The 15887-nt window shown below is 34.5% G+C and overlaps 1 protein-coding gene across 1 annotated transcript in view; it reads right to left on the bottom strand.

The window, feature by feature from the left end:
- The window catches only part of LOC106870461 (protein inturned), a 99839-nt gene that overhangs the window by 55455 nt on the left and 28497 nt on the right, over positions 1-15887 (bottom strand). Inside the window, exon 7 of the mRNA XM_052966717.1 lies at positions 14253-14330. Within this exon, the coding sequence (XP_052822677.1) occupies positions 14253-14330 (78 nt within the window). The remainder of the gene's footprint in view (positions 1-14252; positions 14331-15887) is intronic.

Genomic DNA, 15887 nt, shown 5'->3' with positions numbered 1-15887 from the left:
ATATATATATATATATATATACATAGGCGCAGGTGTGGCTATTTAGTAAAAAGCTTGTATTCCAACCACATAGCTAGAGTTTCAGTCCCACTGCGTGGTACCTTGGGCAAGTGTCTTCTACTATACGCTTGGGCTGATCAAATCCTTATGGGTGGATTGGTAAACGGAAACTGAAAAAATCCCGTTGTATATATGTGTGTGTGTGCGTGTGTGTGTCTTTGTGTCTGTGTTTGTTCTCCACCATCACCACTCTGACAACCGTTGTTGGTGTGTTTACGTGCCCGTAACTTAGCGTTTCGGTTCGTCAAAAGAAACCGATAGAAAAAGTATTCAGCTAAAGAAATATGTCTTGGTGTCAAGGCGAAGACCAAGCTTGGCTGCAGTAAAATGACTGAAACAAGTAAGAGAATAAAAGAATATATAAATACATGCATACACACACACACACACATATATAAAAGAATAAAAGAATAAATAGATGCTCCTAATTTGCTTGGATGTCTAACCGCAATGGATCACCAAGAGAAGACATTATTGCATCAGCTGAGTTCCAAATAACTGCAATGGTAGTACGGAGGAACTAGATATTTATAGTGGTTTATAATTCAATCTTCTACTACGTATGGTCTGTATATCATAACTAGTAACATTGCTAATTGCAGTGGTCGACAAACCATTATACTGGAAACTGAATGAATAATAATAGTCTACGTAGAGCTCTAACTCATGCAGTAGAAGTTGTACATCTTACTGTACACCAGTATATATATATGTGTGTGTGTGTGTGTGTATGCATGTATTTATATATATATATATATATATATATATATATATATATATATATATATATATATATATATATATATATATATATATATACATATATATGGGGTGGGGTCTGTGTACATATATATGAATATGTTTGCATTTATGCATTGATGTGTGTGTGTGTGTATATATATATACGTCTATGTATGTACGTATGTGCTTGTAATGCATGTGTGTATACGTGTATTGTTTCTAATATCACCATATTTAATATTAGCGGGTAACATGGGCGTCTCTAGACAGTGGTATGAAGCTTTATAAACAATAACATTTATGTTACTCGCAACGCTGAAATCAAATCATTTTATGTAGCTTCAGAAATCATGGGAAGACTACTCAAGTCTATCCTTCTTTCTTATTTACTTCATAACTATGAATTATTCATGGTTGTTCCAACAACCCAGTAGGTTATGAGTCATTACTTAAACGTGATGCAGATATTATGTGACTATTTTCTGCTCAGCATAGACAAAAGAATCATGTAAGCAGTGAAATAAATGGAATAAAAGTGGGATAATTACATTTTGGTAGTGAATATCATAGAGGATTTTACATTACTGTAAACATTTATGGAAATACATAATGTATTGTAGGTTGTCAAAATATTCAAAACAATATTTATGGTTTTGTTGTTCCTGGGCTTTATAGTTTTAAAACTTTTTTTCTTAAAATTGATCGTCCTGAAACTGTTCGTTAAACTGAGCTTGTGATCATAAAACGTTGTGAATATCTGCATTGTTTGATTTTCCATTCATTAAACGGCATACTATCAATCTTGGTTCGATGAAAATAAGTACTGAGTGAACACGTACTGGAACTTATATGATCGATTTTTAACCCTATCTTTACAAAATGTGTAAACTTTTGTCAATAAAAGCGATCGTAGTTTAAATATTTTATTCAAATGCCTTGAAAATTTAAAACTTAGATTGATTTTAAGATTCATGTGAGGATTTTAGCCATATCTCACAGATTCAAGTACAAAAATAATTTGAATAGTTTCATGACAAAATGTACTAAACGCAATTTAATGGTAACATCACTTCGATAAAACAAAAGAATACGGGTTTCGATTCCTTAAGGATATCAAAACAGTAGTTTTGCTTGTTACTTTTTCTGCTGTTTTTTTCTTTATTTTTTTTATTAAGAACTTACAATTATAAGAGAAATTCCATCTGGTTCTGTATATCAATTTTTGTTAAGACAACATGACATGTTTGCAATGAATTTTAAAATTGTTCCAAGTTTAACCTTTACAAATCCATTGCAGCTGCGATCCCGAGACGTTCAATTAGTTATGTAGTCAGAATTATAGAACAAAAAAATAAGATGCAAATTCATTGTTGTTTTAGTTAGGCGCTTTGTCTCATTGATCACACACAGTTTACAAAGGGAAAATAATCAATAATAATAATAATAATAATAATAATAATAATAATAATAACAACAACAACAATAATATCTGACATAAGCATAAGACCATTCAATAGTAATAATAACAAAAATAACAATAAAAATGAGCAAAAGAGAGGAGGTGGTGGAGTAAAAAGAGGATATGAACTACTATGAATCATATCTTGCTGGTCTTGAAAGTTTCGAAGAATTATTAAATAGTATCTTAACAATAACATTTAGATTTCTTGGATTCAAAACCTTTGAATATGGCATAGAATAACTATTTCTGAATATGGCGCCCATTTTTTACAATATTTCTCATTATTCCTTTTTTTCTTTTGTATATTTCTATCAACTTACATTACCGCCACAAGACGTTTTAGTAAGGAAGTTGAATAGCCACGTAGTACTGCCAATACAAGACATCACAACAATAATTATAATTATAATTAGCGTTTATTTGGACTGGTTTTGTCACAAAGACTGCGTACATTATTGCAGTATATTCTATGCTTATTTCACATCGCCAACTTGTTTCATAAACCCAAAGCTGCCTTTGCTAACACAATTAAGATATAATTCACGTACCACATCCATATCTGTCACTCGTATGTGTCTATACCATACATCTAGTAAATGTGTTGTGTATCCATGTAGCCAAGAGCAAACATAAACACTCACTCAGCCTTTCCACCTTTGACCAGCTAAGCTTTATTCTGGTAGAGATCTCCTTCTGAAAATGGTACACACTGTTTTGTTTGAGTGAGTTGGAGCAACGTGAAACGAACCGTCTTGTTCAAGGACACAACGCGGCGCTCGATCCAGGCATCAAACGTGCAACCTTATGATCCAATTTCGTTCTGACTAGGTCATGTGCCTTCATGCAACACTCACGCCAAACGCGTTTTAATTAAACCTACCATAAACCAAAATTCATCTTATATTATTTAGCATCATCGTATATAAAACAAATCCCAAACTGTCCACTTAATAACACTGAACTCAATCTCTTTTAGTAATAATTCTACAATAAATGAAATTACATTTTGTTCAAATGCAAATATCATATACGCCCAATTTCATTCAGTTTTATTCTGCTTAATACAACTCTAACCCGAAAAGCATTTGATGTAATTAGTATCCCAATCATCTCCAGTGCGTTTACGTCACCCTAATACTGTGATAAATTCACAACCATTGCCACATGCTCGACACTATTTGGTTTACTTACTAGAATAATAAGTTTAAGCTGATTATAGTCATGTTTCTCATTTCTCTTTATGAGTTATGCCAATACAAGAAGAGCGTCTCATACAACATTTGAATGCAACAGGGGGAAATTTCAAAGGAAAAGCAATAAAACTAGCGTCCAATTTCGAAAAACCTTCGATTATAACAACCTGTTTAATAACTCCTACATAGTTTAGACTTGGCTCTCTGGGAACCACTGCTCCACTTAATCCGACCGTTAATATAAGCCCAGGTAACTAATAATTTCTTATTTTGGTAAAAAGGTACTGCATTTAAGATACAAGGAGTAAAGTATTTCCTGTATCGACAATAGAGGGATTTGAGCTCATAACGCAAAAGTTTATGATAAAATTTTCCAAACACTTTTTCTGGTAATACAGTTTTTGTATCATCCATCATTCTTCTCTAGAGTAATTTATACAAAGCATGGCTATCGTTTTACTTCAGCATATTGACATTTTCATTTAAGTACGAGAGAAAATTTATCTTCACCGACATAAAGTTAGTTATGAAAATAATATCATGGGCAAACCAACGAGAAACAGCTTTAAAATTTAGAAACACGTTACATATTTTCCTAATCTGAAGCTTCGATAACGATATTTATAAAGCAGCTGTTTTATTTTATTTTCTGATCAAAGATTTGATATATTTAAGATATTTTTTTCATGGTAGTTCCTTTTTTTTTTTTTTCTTTAGAATGTGTAAGATCTTATGTTGATAATTTACCATGTAACTTTTAAGATGATCAGATGAACTTATTGACCATCAATCAGATCTTCTTCTCCCAATGAGAATCAGATTGGCGAAGGAATTGCGCCTCAAGTAATTACATATTTCTAATTCAAAAGCCGAGAGGCTTTTTTTTAATATTGTTACTGCTACGTTTAGGTTCAACATACTGCTTGCTATGATTAAACTTAACTTATGGAATAATTATAAAGTGAATGTTAGATTTCAGATAATATAAATTTTGTAGTATTAAAACTGGTGGAAGAATATTTCTCAAAAAGTAAAAACAAAAACCGTAAGTTGTAATGCATTGGAATTATCTTTAAAAATTGATACTGATATAATCCTTTAAGCTGAATTCTTGCACAAGATTTAAAATACCATTAAAAGTTAACATTGATAAAAAGAAACCGATATGCTGTTTCTATGACAGAAATGAATTGAAACAAAATGCGATACAAATTACTGTGTTACAAAATATTAATGACTGCAAAAACATACGCAACGTTGTTGCCCCTCATTTTATAAAAACAAAACTGGCAATTTGTCCCTTTGGACCCCCTATGGACTGATGGACTAAAGAAGTTCAATGTGTTTTCAAAAACAAGCAGCTTGTTTTTGTTGATTTTTTTTATTTTATAAAAGATAATCATTTTCTACAGTCAAATTAAAAAACATCTTTAGTTAACTGTCGTTCTAAATGAGTTTGTCTCGACCAGTCATGGGCAACCTGGGTGGAATGCCTAATTTCATGAAGAAGATAACTTATGCCCTATGTTTTAGTAGTACGACACGCCTGATGTTGATTCATGTCTCATGTGGCCCACTTCTCAAAAGTGGTTGCCTATACCTAGTCAACACCAGTATTTTTCATTGAGCATGAGGTGTACTTGTGTTAAAGTGATTTTTGTTATTTTTAATTGAGTGCCAGAAAAAGTTCATTCGACCATAATATCAGTATGTTATACATATATAATGAATCCTGTATCAAAATGATTTTAGTCATACTTCATTTAACTATCAATCAAGGTTTGTAGTTTTATGAGACCAGGCAATTTGTAACCGAATTTTGATAATATAGGAAATGCGCTAAGAAGTTCTGTTGGAACATCAAGATTCTTGATAACAAAAAAATATTTCAACGGTCTATGATCAGTGTTCTGTATGAAAAATTTCCATAACAGTAAATATCTCAAGATATCAGCACAACAGCATCGCATAGGTTTCACATTCAATATTCTCCAATGTCCAGAAGCTTCTACGTTAACAGTTGCTTGACATATGGTAGAAAATGTTACCAACACAGAATATTGTGCAGGGTTTTTTTTATAACCCCAAAGGCTTGTTCCTCGAGCAACACCTTTTTTGCTGCAAGATGAGGCTCGACTACATTTAAATTATCATGTGATAATAATTGTTTCTCATACAGAAATATTTTTCAGTTTCTTCCTTAGATTAAAGAACATTGATCCATTGAATCATGTCCGTTGAATTAAATAATGGCTTCATCTTCTTTGAAATATTCATTGCGATGAAATTTATGAAGGATATATCATTAATGCATTTATTGGGGTTAATGGATACATTGGCGTCTATTAGTCTCGCAATAACTGCAGTTTCTCGATTCTCCATTTTATTTTGGGCTGCTGCAAAGAGGAATATGTCACCTTGATAGGTAATCAATCCGTTAATTTTCTTCGTTATAGACTTCATAAACTTTTGGAACCATCCGAAGCTATTGATTAAGTGAAGGCAATTGTTTGCATTTATTGCATACAACCTCTTGCCCTCTTCATCTGAACCAATCAGCCAGAATTCATCATTTAGCTCCAGAGCAATTAGCATTTCATTGTTGATACTTTCATATGGAGACAGCGTTGTTTCCTGTTACATCAAGACAGTGAGTTTTATTTTCTACCTAGCTCCTACGCTTACTGGAACTAATCGCTCTGAAGAGATGCTATTTTACTTCCATCCAGTAATGAAACTTTAACGTTATTGCCTTATCAGACATAAAGCAATGGACCTATCAAAATGGGTACACTGATTACTCCAAAGTTATATGGTCTTTCAATCAAAACAAAACTGAAATTCTGTTTATCTCGAAAGGCAAGCAAAATTGCCGCTGCATCAAGTGGCTCTAGTCTTGAACCATCATAACAAGCTAAATGTCTGTGAGTAGATTCGATAAGTACTAAATCTATTAACAACAATCCCGAAATGATGATGAAACATGTTTTACCAGTATCCAATTGAGTTTCAATTGGGTGTTCATCCAATATATAAAAAAAAGCCAATGTAATTTACCATTTACGACACAGCTAATATCGTAAAGTCACTTTCCTATGGTCTGACTGCTTAGGACTAATATTCTTCGCATCAACACTATGAACCGAACTGGCTAAATTATGTGTAGGGTCTCTAGAAATTGGCCAAAATTTACCACAATTAAAGCATATCTTATATGCAGGACAAGACTTAGATGAGTGTAATTATCGAAAACTGCAGCAATTTTTTCAACCGTTTCACTCCGTTAATTAATGCTTCCCAAATTTTCTTTTATTATGGTTCCTATTAGTAGCGAATTACTCATTCTCACTGCACAATGGCAACAATGTTGCTAAGTCTATAATGGTTTCTTTAGGAAAAGTTCTGTGATAATTGAGAACTTTAATTTTTCCTAAGCAAAGAAAATAGCCAGTTCTGACGTTTTTGATCGATGACGATCTGTGAGGATGGGTCCCCTAGCCAAATGTCGACACGACAGATTGAAAGATCTTAGCCGGTGACGAACTGTCTCTGCACAAATGGGTATGTGGTATGTCCCTATGGTCTGCCAAGCTGATTTTGCTTCCTCCGAAATCGGTCCTGCAAGTGCTGTCGGTGAAGGTGGTGAGCTTGACTTGCCGTTGTAACTCTAGGTCGACCACTGCGTGGACGATCATCCGTGCTCTTTGAGCCATTGTATCATTCCCTTAGCCACCTAATTGTCCGAATACTGCAGTTCAGTTCATTAGCAATGACCCATGGACGTTGACCAGCATGGAGACGTCCGATGGCTTGCTCCCTCTGATGTTGTTGTGGCCTGTTTTCTTGTTATTCCTTCTGTCTTAAAATGGACCACAATTGTTCCATATTTATTGCCTCTTGGCAGATATGTTATATCTTGCCATACCGTACTGAATGCCTTCTCTATTTCTTCTGTCTTCACGTGTTCCATTCTCCTTTCTTTCACAGAATATACCTTATAAACTAAGGTCTTCCTGTTCATTTGCTCCAAAACCTTCTGGGGTAGTGACAACTTAACGTCATCCCCCACTCTGTGTGTCATTCTTCCATCCTCTTCTATATTTGTCAAGTCGACCTCTTTTCTTTTTTCCTCCGTCACTTCCGCGTAACTCTTTCTTCCTAATTTTTTATCCATCATATCTTCAGCCATTATAAGTTCCCCTTATGAAGAGGACAATTCTGAACCACTGAGGTCCGAATAGAACATTTTCTTTGCCATTGTCATGGCTAACTCTCCTTATTTGAGATTATTAGAGTTTTTACGTACTCATATTTCTGATCTGGTGGTTTATTGGATTACAAATGCGTATGCAAATTTTGTTTATCTTTTGTGAAAGTTGTGTATGATTGCGAAATAAGGTTCATTGTGCTATTTTCAAATCTATTTCTAATGTTAACCTCAAACAGAATTTGACATAATGATGTTATCTCTTCCTAACAGCATAACCTATGGAGTGCTTCTCTAGCTAGGAAGTAAGAAATTGACTTAACAGGTGTTGTCGCGGTGACCTCTCGGCTATTTATAGAGGTTTAAGCTCACCTTTCTCTTTCCACATCGTTCTTCCAGTAAAATCTGTCGCTTGTATATTAATACCGACTGGTGTTAAAGTGTTGAAAGTTTAAACAAACTGGATAAAATCACAATGTGTTTTCCATGTTCAGCTCTGTAGACTATCTTCAGTTGTGGTGCATGTATTTTTTACAAAAATCAAGATTCGCTTTTAGTAGCTTAATACATTTGCATATAAGTGAGTTCGAGAAATTGCATTTACTTTATTGTGATTAAAGGAATGCAATTTTCCATTCAGTTAATTAACTAAGTTTGTCTTGACTACTGGACGTTATCGATACGTTTTAAAAACTGATATCGGTTGTTAGTGTTTAGATAATGTTTTATTTTTTTTGTATCGGAGATTATTGTTGGAGTCGTTAGTCACCCGATTAGTGTTTGTTTTACGCCATAAAATACAATCAGCTGTCTTGATAATTTATTCTATTTTATATCTGTGTGCAGTTTAAGTTGGAATTTATTAAAGCTAATTTAGGCTGAGTCAACAATTGCACTACTAATATAGGTAACATAATAAACACTGTTCACTCTCCTCTGTGATTATGAAACCTGGACACTTTACCGAAGTGACGTCAAAAAACTAGAGCGATTTCATCAACAGAAGCTCCACTCTATTATGAATATCAAATGGAACGACTATGTGACCGATGTCTCCGATTTGGAGAGAACGAAATGCAGCATCAAGGCTACCATCCTGAAACATCGTCTGAAATGGGTGGGTCACTAGCAAGAATGAAAAAAAAAATAGGCTGCCGCGTCAAATTTTCTATGGTGAGCTTTCCTCTGGAAGAAGACTTTGTGGCCGTCCCCTCCATTGATACAAGGATCAGCGGAAGCAAAGCCTAAAACTGACTCGAATCGATCCCAAACTACGGGAGATTGAAGCTCAAGACAGGCCCAGCTGGCATCGTTCCATCTCCACTGTGACAGATCATTTTGAAGCTGAACGGCAGAGGAAAGAGGAACAGAAATGACATGAAAGGAAATGAAGGACACAACAGCGAAAGCCTCCACCACGGATCCCTTGGGAACTTCGCAATAGACGCTGCTTTAGTCGTCAGAAACATAAACATGGACAGAGGGGAAGAGGTGATCAAGAAGAAACCAAATAAATTATCGGACATACGATAAAACGTCGGCAACGACAAATAAATACTGTAGGAGTCTAGTATAGAAACGACGTTCATCCTTGGAGAATAACACAATACTTTGATGCAACCTTTCAAATTAATTGCTTCTGAATTAGGATCAAGGGCAGCAATTGTTGAGGTGAGGTGTTAGTCAATTACATCAACTCAAGACTGGGACTTTATTTCATCGATTCCGGAGAAATGACAAGCAATTTTGACCTCACCGAGATTTAAATTCTTTGAATAAAGAGCCGGAAGAAAACCGCAAAATATTTCTTCCGACTTTCAAGCAAATTCTGATCGAAATACTACTGTGATAAATGATATCGCTGAAACTATAATACTGAAATTTGCAGCATGTAGAGCAGTTATTTCATGTCGAAGCAAGTCCATCCCATGAACAATCATTCGTAAGGAGCAAAAAAAAAATAGCAACTAAGATTGACGCATTTTTTTTTTTTTTTTTTTGAAAACGCAGTCATCTATCTATCGCCTCCACAGAAAGTCGAGCACATGAATACATCTTATGCTCGACTTCGTAGAAGTTGCAGCCAAATCACTCTGAAATTATACCATGCCGTCTTAAATGTCTAATGTATATCGGATGATATATTTCCTTGACGCATTAAAACTTTAAGACATTGGATTCTAAAAAGAGAACCGGAATAGTATGTGCTGCCCTGGGACTAAACAACTTAAGCAATGGAAAGAATTATAAGGAATAAATAAATGTATTCACTGAACATCCTATATTTCGTCCTCTCTACTCTACTTATAACGCTGCGCATGTGTGATTTCATAATCTATAAAACCATTAATACAGAACAAACGACTTCTGAATGAGTCTAAAAGCTGATACGAATTTCAAGTGAAATCTGTTTTCATTTTCAATATTCTTTCACTAGTTGTGTGTCTCCTCGATTTTATTTTACTCTTTATTATATCTTCCACAAATATTTACACTATGTCGATGTTGTGATAAAGGATAAAAAAACCAACGCATTTAACATATTTGTTATACATTTTCTACATATTTTCGAAGTTTGGCAGAACATTTTTGTTTCAAACTTAGTAAGAGAAAAAGATTTTTTGTATTTTTTTTTTTTACGAATGTCTGAAATGATTTACAGTAAAGTTTGATGTCGCATGCATAGGACAAAGAATTCCTATTCAATGATTTTAGCGTAAACAATAACAAAACTATGAAGATCTTCAACTAGGTGATAGTTAGTTATCCACTGATTACTTTTAGGGATTTTCAAAATAAAGTACGCAAAAGAAAATACCTGGGTAAGCGAGATTTGTAAAAGAAAATGGAATTTGAAGTAATCAAAACTCCATTTCAATAATATACCTTCATATTTAATAAATAGAATTTATGAAGGAAAACGATATTTTGTTAAATATGTTGCTTGCACGTCTTGACTTCAAGACGTAATAATAACAAATTATCCATTGTTTTATGTTATCCATAAAATGGTATCCACTATTGTCTATTTTATGGTATTCAACCATTTCAGAGTATATTCTTCATGAGGAGTAGACTAACACTGCTGGATATGACAAACTGATACACTGGAAAAAAAAAACATTTGGTAACCCTTGGATTAATGAATCAGAAGTTCTTACCCTGCCTTCTGGGACTGCGATGTGCCGCTGACAAAAAGAATAGATAAAGAGTTGCTGTAAGCCGAGCTGTCCTTACTGAGCATTAGACTTAATCCGTCGCCTAGTTTAATACCACCATTAGGCCCTTCTCTGCCTTTAGCGGAGCATAAATGATTACAACCATTCGGGTTAGATCTCCGACCTGAGTATATTTTTTTCACTCCACTCAGGGAAGCCCGGAAAAATATCATGGTCACCGCTCTTACTCTTTTAATAGAATCATTTAAAAATGATAATGTATAAACTCAAAAGCATTATATTAAACACGAGTGTTTCTATTAGCTAATAGTGATGAGCTTAAATAAAAGAAACCAGAGGAAATAATTATCGATCATTTTCATGTTTAATCTGGATCGATATAGATATCGTTGCGTAATTAGAGAATTAGTGCTGGAACTGAACAGCGTTGTTAATGTCTTAATTATGATCAACTTCATAAATGGAATTTGACACAACTGTACGAGTTAACGAAATGTCACTATTCATGTATATACACTTTTCACAGTTAGTGAGCTGTATCGCTGCCCTTGATGCATATTTACAACTGGCAAGAGCGTGACATTGAACGCGAACAATCTTGACCAGAGTGCAGCACCGATTAAAGAATAATTCACACGAAGTCCTTAACCGTCTAATCGTCTCTGCTATTTACAGTTTTCACTCCTTCTATCTTGCCTTGACCCATTATATGAACACAATATCTCCACTGACGTTCCAACGAACCCAATAAATCACAGAACATAACAAACTCATAAAATGTCAATTCAAATTCTACATCATAACATACTAGCACCATTGGAAACAGTAAAATGTTGCCACGAAGATAGCTATCGTGTCCTGATAAATTAGCCATTGCACATTACAGTATCTGAAATCAATTCGCTTATGGAAATGACAGCTATATTTTTCATCGTATCTTCTGCTGGAGAAGTGTAATTGAATAGCAATGCATTAAGCTGCTTTAGAGGCGAGATGGCTGAGCGGATAAAATATTGAACTACATAAAATATTAGACAACTTATTGATAGTTGAGCGTTTGTTTTATTATGCTGTTTTTGGTTTTTGTCGTTTTTTTAGCCAAAACCTGTTAGAGGCTAAATATTTTGACGAGGTACAACACATTATACATACCACGATTTTTCAGTTCACCGTCCGATACCCAATTGGCTCAGCTATCACCAGTTGCCACTATGTCTATTCTGACTCGAAACGTTAATTGAATACAATATCTTCCCGGGCGTTCGTACACACAAAATACATCATTGAACTATTACATCACTGGTAGGAAAGAGTTTCGTGTTTTATCCTACACCAATTAATTTTATTACTTCTCAAGGATGTTGGTTAAATCATCTGGAAATTAAGTGTTAACCGCGATAGACAAATTCTATCTGCAGTAGGGAGGTTTGCTTCAAATCAGATTTATACCATGAAGCCAAAGCTAAGTATCTCCTTAAAAAGACCCACAGGAACTAAGAAGGAATTTACATTATATCTGGAGATGATTTGATACAGCGACTGAAGCGAATATACATCTCCGAAAGTGCATTCTGATGCTGTTGTGGTGGCTTCGCCGTCATTCTCGACGATCAGTATATAGTTGTTTGATCAGCTGAATTCGTCGAGGTCATCACCGTTTAAGTTGTCATACACTAGTATTGATTTGCATTTGACGTTGCTGTCATGATTTCGATTGAAATAAAGAAAATGCGGTGAACACTTGTATTATAATTCAGATTTATAGCAATGGAAATTAGCACTATAAGTTACCTACACACATGTTAATGATACGGTTAAATAGTACTATACAGTTGATGTCGTTTCGCTCCATCCGTAATTAGAACGGTGAAAGATGCTTATACGTAGATCCGAGAAGAGAAGTTTGACAAAGCACGAGAAAACTGCGTTCTGGTCCTGTAAAGGGATTAGAGTCCTGTCAGAGATCAACTAGCCTGAGAGGTATTTTTGCAGGAAAGAGCCCACCAGATAATCAGGTATCCCTCATTAGCCTCCCTGAAATGTAAAGCGCCGATGCACCGGATAGAAATGAATCTGTTAAACCCAAAATATCTATTTATATATATAATTACTTCGTGTTTATTGTCGTTTCCTTTTCGTTGTTGTTAAACATGCATCTATTTCTGTGAATATCAGTTATCTACGTGTACTACATAACGAAAGTTCAATAAACTGCATGTCTTTCCACAGCATAATCTTTTTAGAAAACAATTACTTCAGCAATGAGAAATAAAACTTTGAAGGAATTGTGTGTGTGTGTGTATATATATATATATATATATATATATATATATATGTATGTATGTATATATATCTGTAAAGATATGTGACACTTATTCAGTAGCCATGATAAAACTCCGAGTTTCCGATGCCCGGGCGGGGTTCCGCTCCATCCATCTCTTCAGTTATCCAGCTACCGGAGATTCTTTTGAAAAATAACCGTTATGGAAATAAAAACAAAGGGAAATAAACAGGGAAAATAAACAGGGAAAATTAGTTTCCGATGCCCGGGCATCGGAAACTCGGAGTTTTATCATGGCTACTGATTAAGTGTCACATATCTTTACAGATACATTCCTCTATTTGCATAATATCGAGGTCTCTTTCTTTCTTTTGTTGACATTCCTGCCAAATATATATCTGTGTATGTGTGTATAATAACATAAAACATATATAAATATATGCATATATCCATACATATATGTACATACCTACATCTATATATATATATATATATATATATATATACATACATACATGCATATATGGGTACAGGACATCACAAACAACGTTATACACAATGAGAAACGAAAACATAAAGACGAAGACAGAAAACGAACTTTTTTTCGAACAACGAAAAAAACAAACAGAGAAACGAGACATGCAACATAAAGAATATTTCCCTTCTTCAGTTGTCCCTGTTCCATCTACTCCGTGGTTCAAAGGCAAGAACAATACATATATATGTATGCATATAAGTAAGTATGTATATATGTATGTGTGTTTGTATATTTATATGTATGTATGTATGTATGTATGTACTGATTTCAAACTTTGGCATAAGGCCTGCGATTTCGGAGGTGGGGGTAAATCGATTACATCAAAACCAGTGCTTAACTGCTACTTATTTTATAGACCCTAAAAGGATGAAAGGTATAGTTGACCTCAGCGGAATTTGAACTCGGAATGTGAAGACGGGCGAAATGCCGTTAAGCATTTTGCCCGGTATGCTAGTTCACCGCAACACACACACACACACACACACACACATATGTTGGAATTGTATTTTTATGTAATATAGCTTTCGCAACTAGTAACATGTACAATCGAAGTCAGACAATAAAAATACTAACAGAAAAAACACTTCTTACCTGATTGGATTTCCAAAAAGCAAAGCTAATACGTGGACCAAATTCTTCAATACAAAACTTGTAACATATTCTGGAAATCTGATATGAAGAAAAACAAACTGAAACTAATTAATAATTCACAATTTATTTTGAATACACACACACACGTTTGTATGTATGTAAACATGCTTGCATGTATGCATGTCCATTTATATATGTTCTTTGTATGTATGTATGTATGTATGTATGTATGTATCTGCATATATATGTATGTGAACGCTTGCATGTGCGCATGAACAGATGGATGGATATGACTCAGAGACTGACAACAGAACGACGAACAGTATTTTTCTCACTTTGAAACTTTAAGTAATGTGATTTATCCAATTCTTTGCAATATACTATGTCAGTGGCTGTTTGGTTGGTGCGTAAGCCCTCTCATATACTAGGATTTTTTCTGGAATGGAGCTGGTTTCTAGTAAAGGAAAAAAGCTCTAACGCTGGAATTTGAATAACAACAATTGTAAGTGTTACGTGTTGAACTTTAGGGAAAATCTTGCCAATTTTTATATCTCAGTTAGAGATTCCGTTTTTAAAGTGCATGTTAAACAGTTTCTTTCTCCTCTCCGAAAATCCCAGCTTTTTTCAGATTATTGCCAAGACAGTTAATAACAAAATTGATGTACCCACAATTATTGCTGTATATGTAAATGTGTCATGCTAAAGCTATAGGTTTCGAAATAACTGTCCATAAATATTCCTCCTTCTCGCTGATTTTGAAAAAGATACACACATTCTTAGAGCAGTTATCCTCTATGACTATGCATGATCTTTTCTTTTTAGTTCCAAATAACTATATCAGGCTCGTTTTATTTGCAACTGGTAGACGTTTTGACTGGAATGTTCTGATGATATTCGTTCTGTTGTTATAGATGTATTCTTTCAATAACAAAGATGTTTATTTTTATATATTATATAGGCAAGTTCTTTTTTTTTTCTTTTCTGTGGGCGGCATTGTATATTATTTGAATGGCATTGTACCGTGCAATGGGAGTTAGTACCTCGATGACATTTCAGGACAGTTACTGATTATATATATTATATCCGCCACAGAAGATTGATATAATTAACATTTATGGTTGCATCTTGGGAGGTTAAGGGCTTCACTCTCTGTTCATTAGATACTTTATTGTTATCTCCTGCTTTTCGATTGCAGAAGCAATCGATATGAACATGATGTATAAGTCACAAGTCCAAGAGCTGCTACACTTAATGTTGATATTATCATATTCCTTAAGGCGGTGAGATGGTAGAATCTTTAGCACGCTTAGCGGCATTTTATCCGTCATTACGCTCTGAATTCAAATTCTGCTGAAGTCGATTTTGTCTTTCATCCATTTCGGGGTCGATAAAATAAGTATCAGTTGGCACTGGTGTCAATGTAATCAACCTAGTCCCTGCCCCGAAATAGCTGTCCTTGGGCCAAAATTTGAAACCATTATTGTCATATTCCTTAAGGCGATGAGCTGGTAGAATCATTACTGCGCCGGGAAAATGCTTAGCGGCATTTATTCCAACTTGACGTTGAATTCAAATTCCGCCGGTGTTGGCTTTGCCTTTTATCCCTTTCGTAATCGATAAAATAAGTACCAGTTG

This window comes from Octopus bimaculoides, chromosome 3, assembly GCF_001194135.2.
Source record: "Octopus bimaculoides isolate UCB-OBI-ISO-001 chromosome 3, ASM119413v2, whole genome shotgun sequence".
In the NCBI taxonomy this organism is placed as follows: domain Eukaryota; kingdom Metazoa; phylum Mollusca; class Cephalopoda; order Octopoda; family Octopodidae; genus Octopus; species Octopus bimaculoides.
Note: the sequence above shows the minus strand (reverse complement) of the source record. Positions and strands in the feature narration are given on the sequence as shown.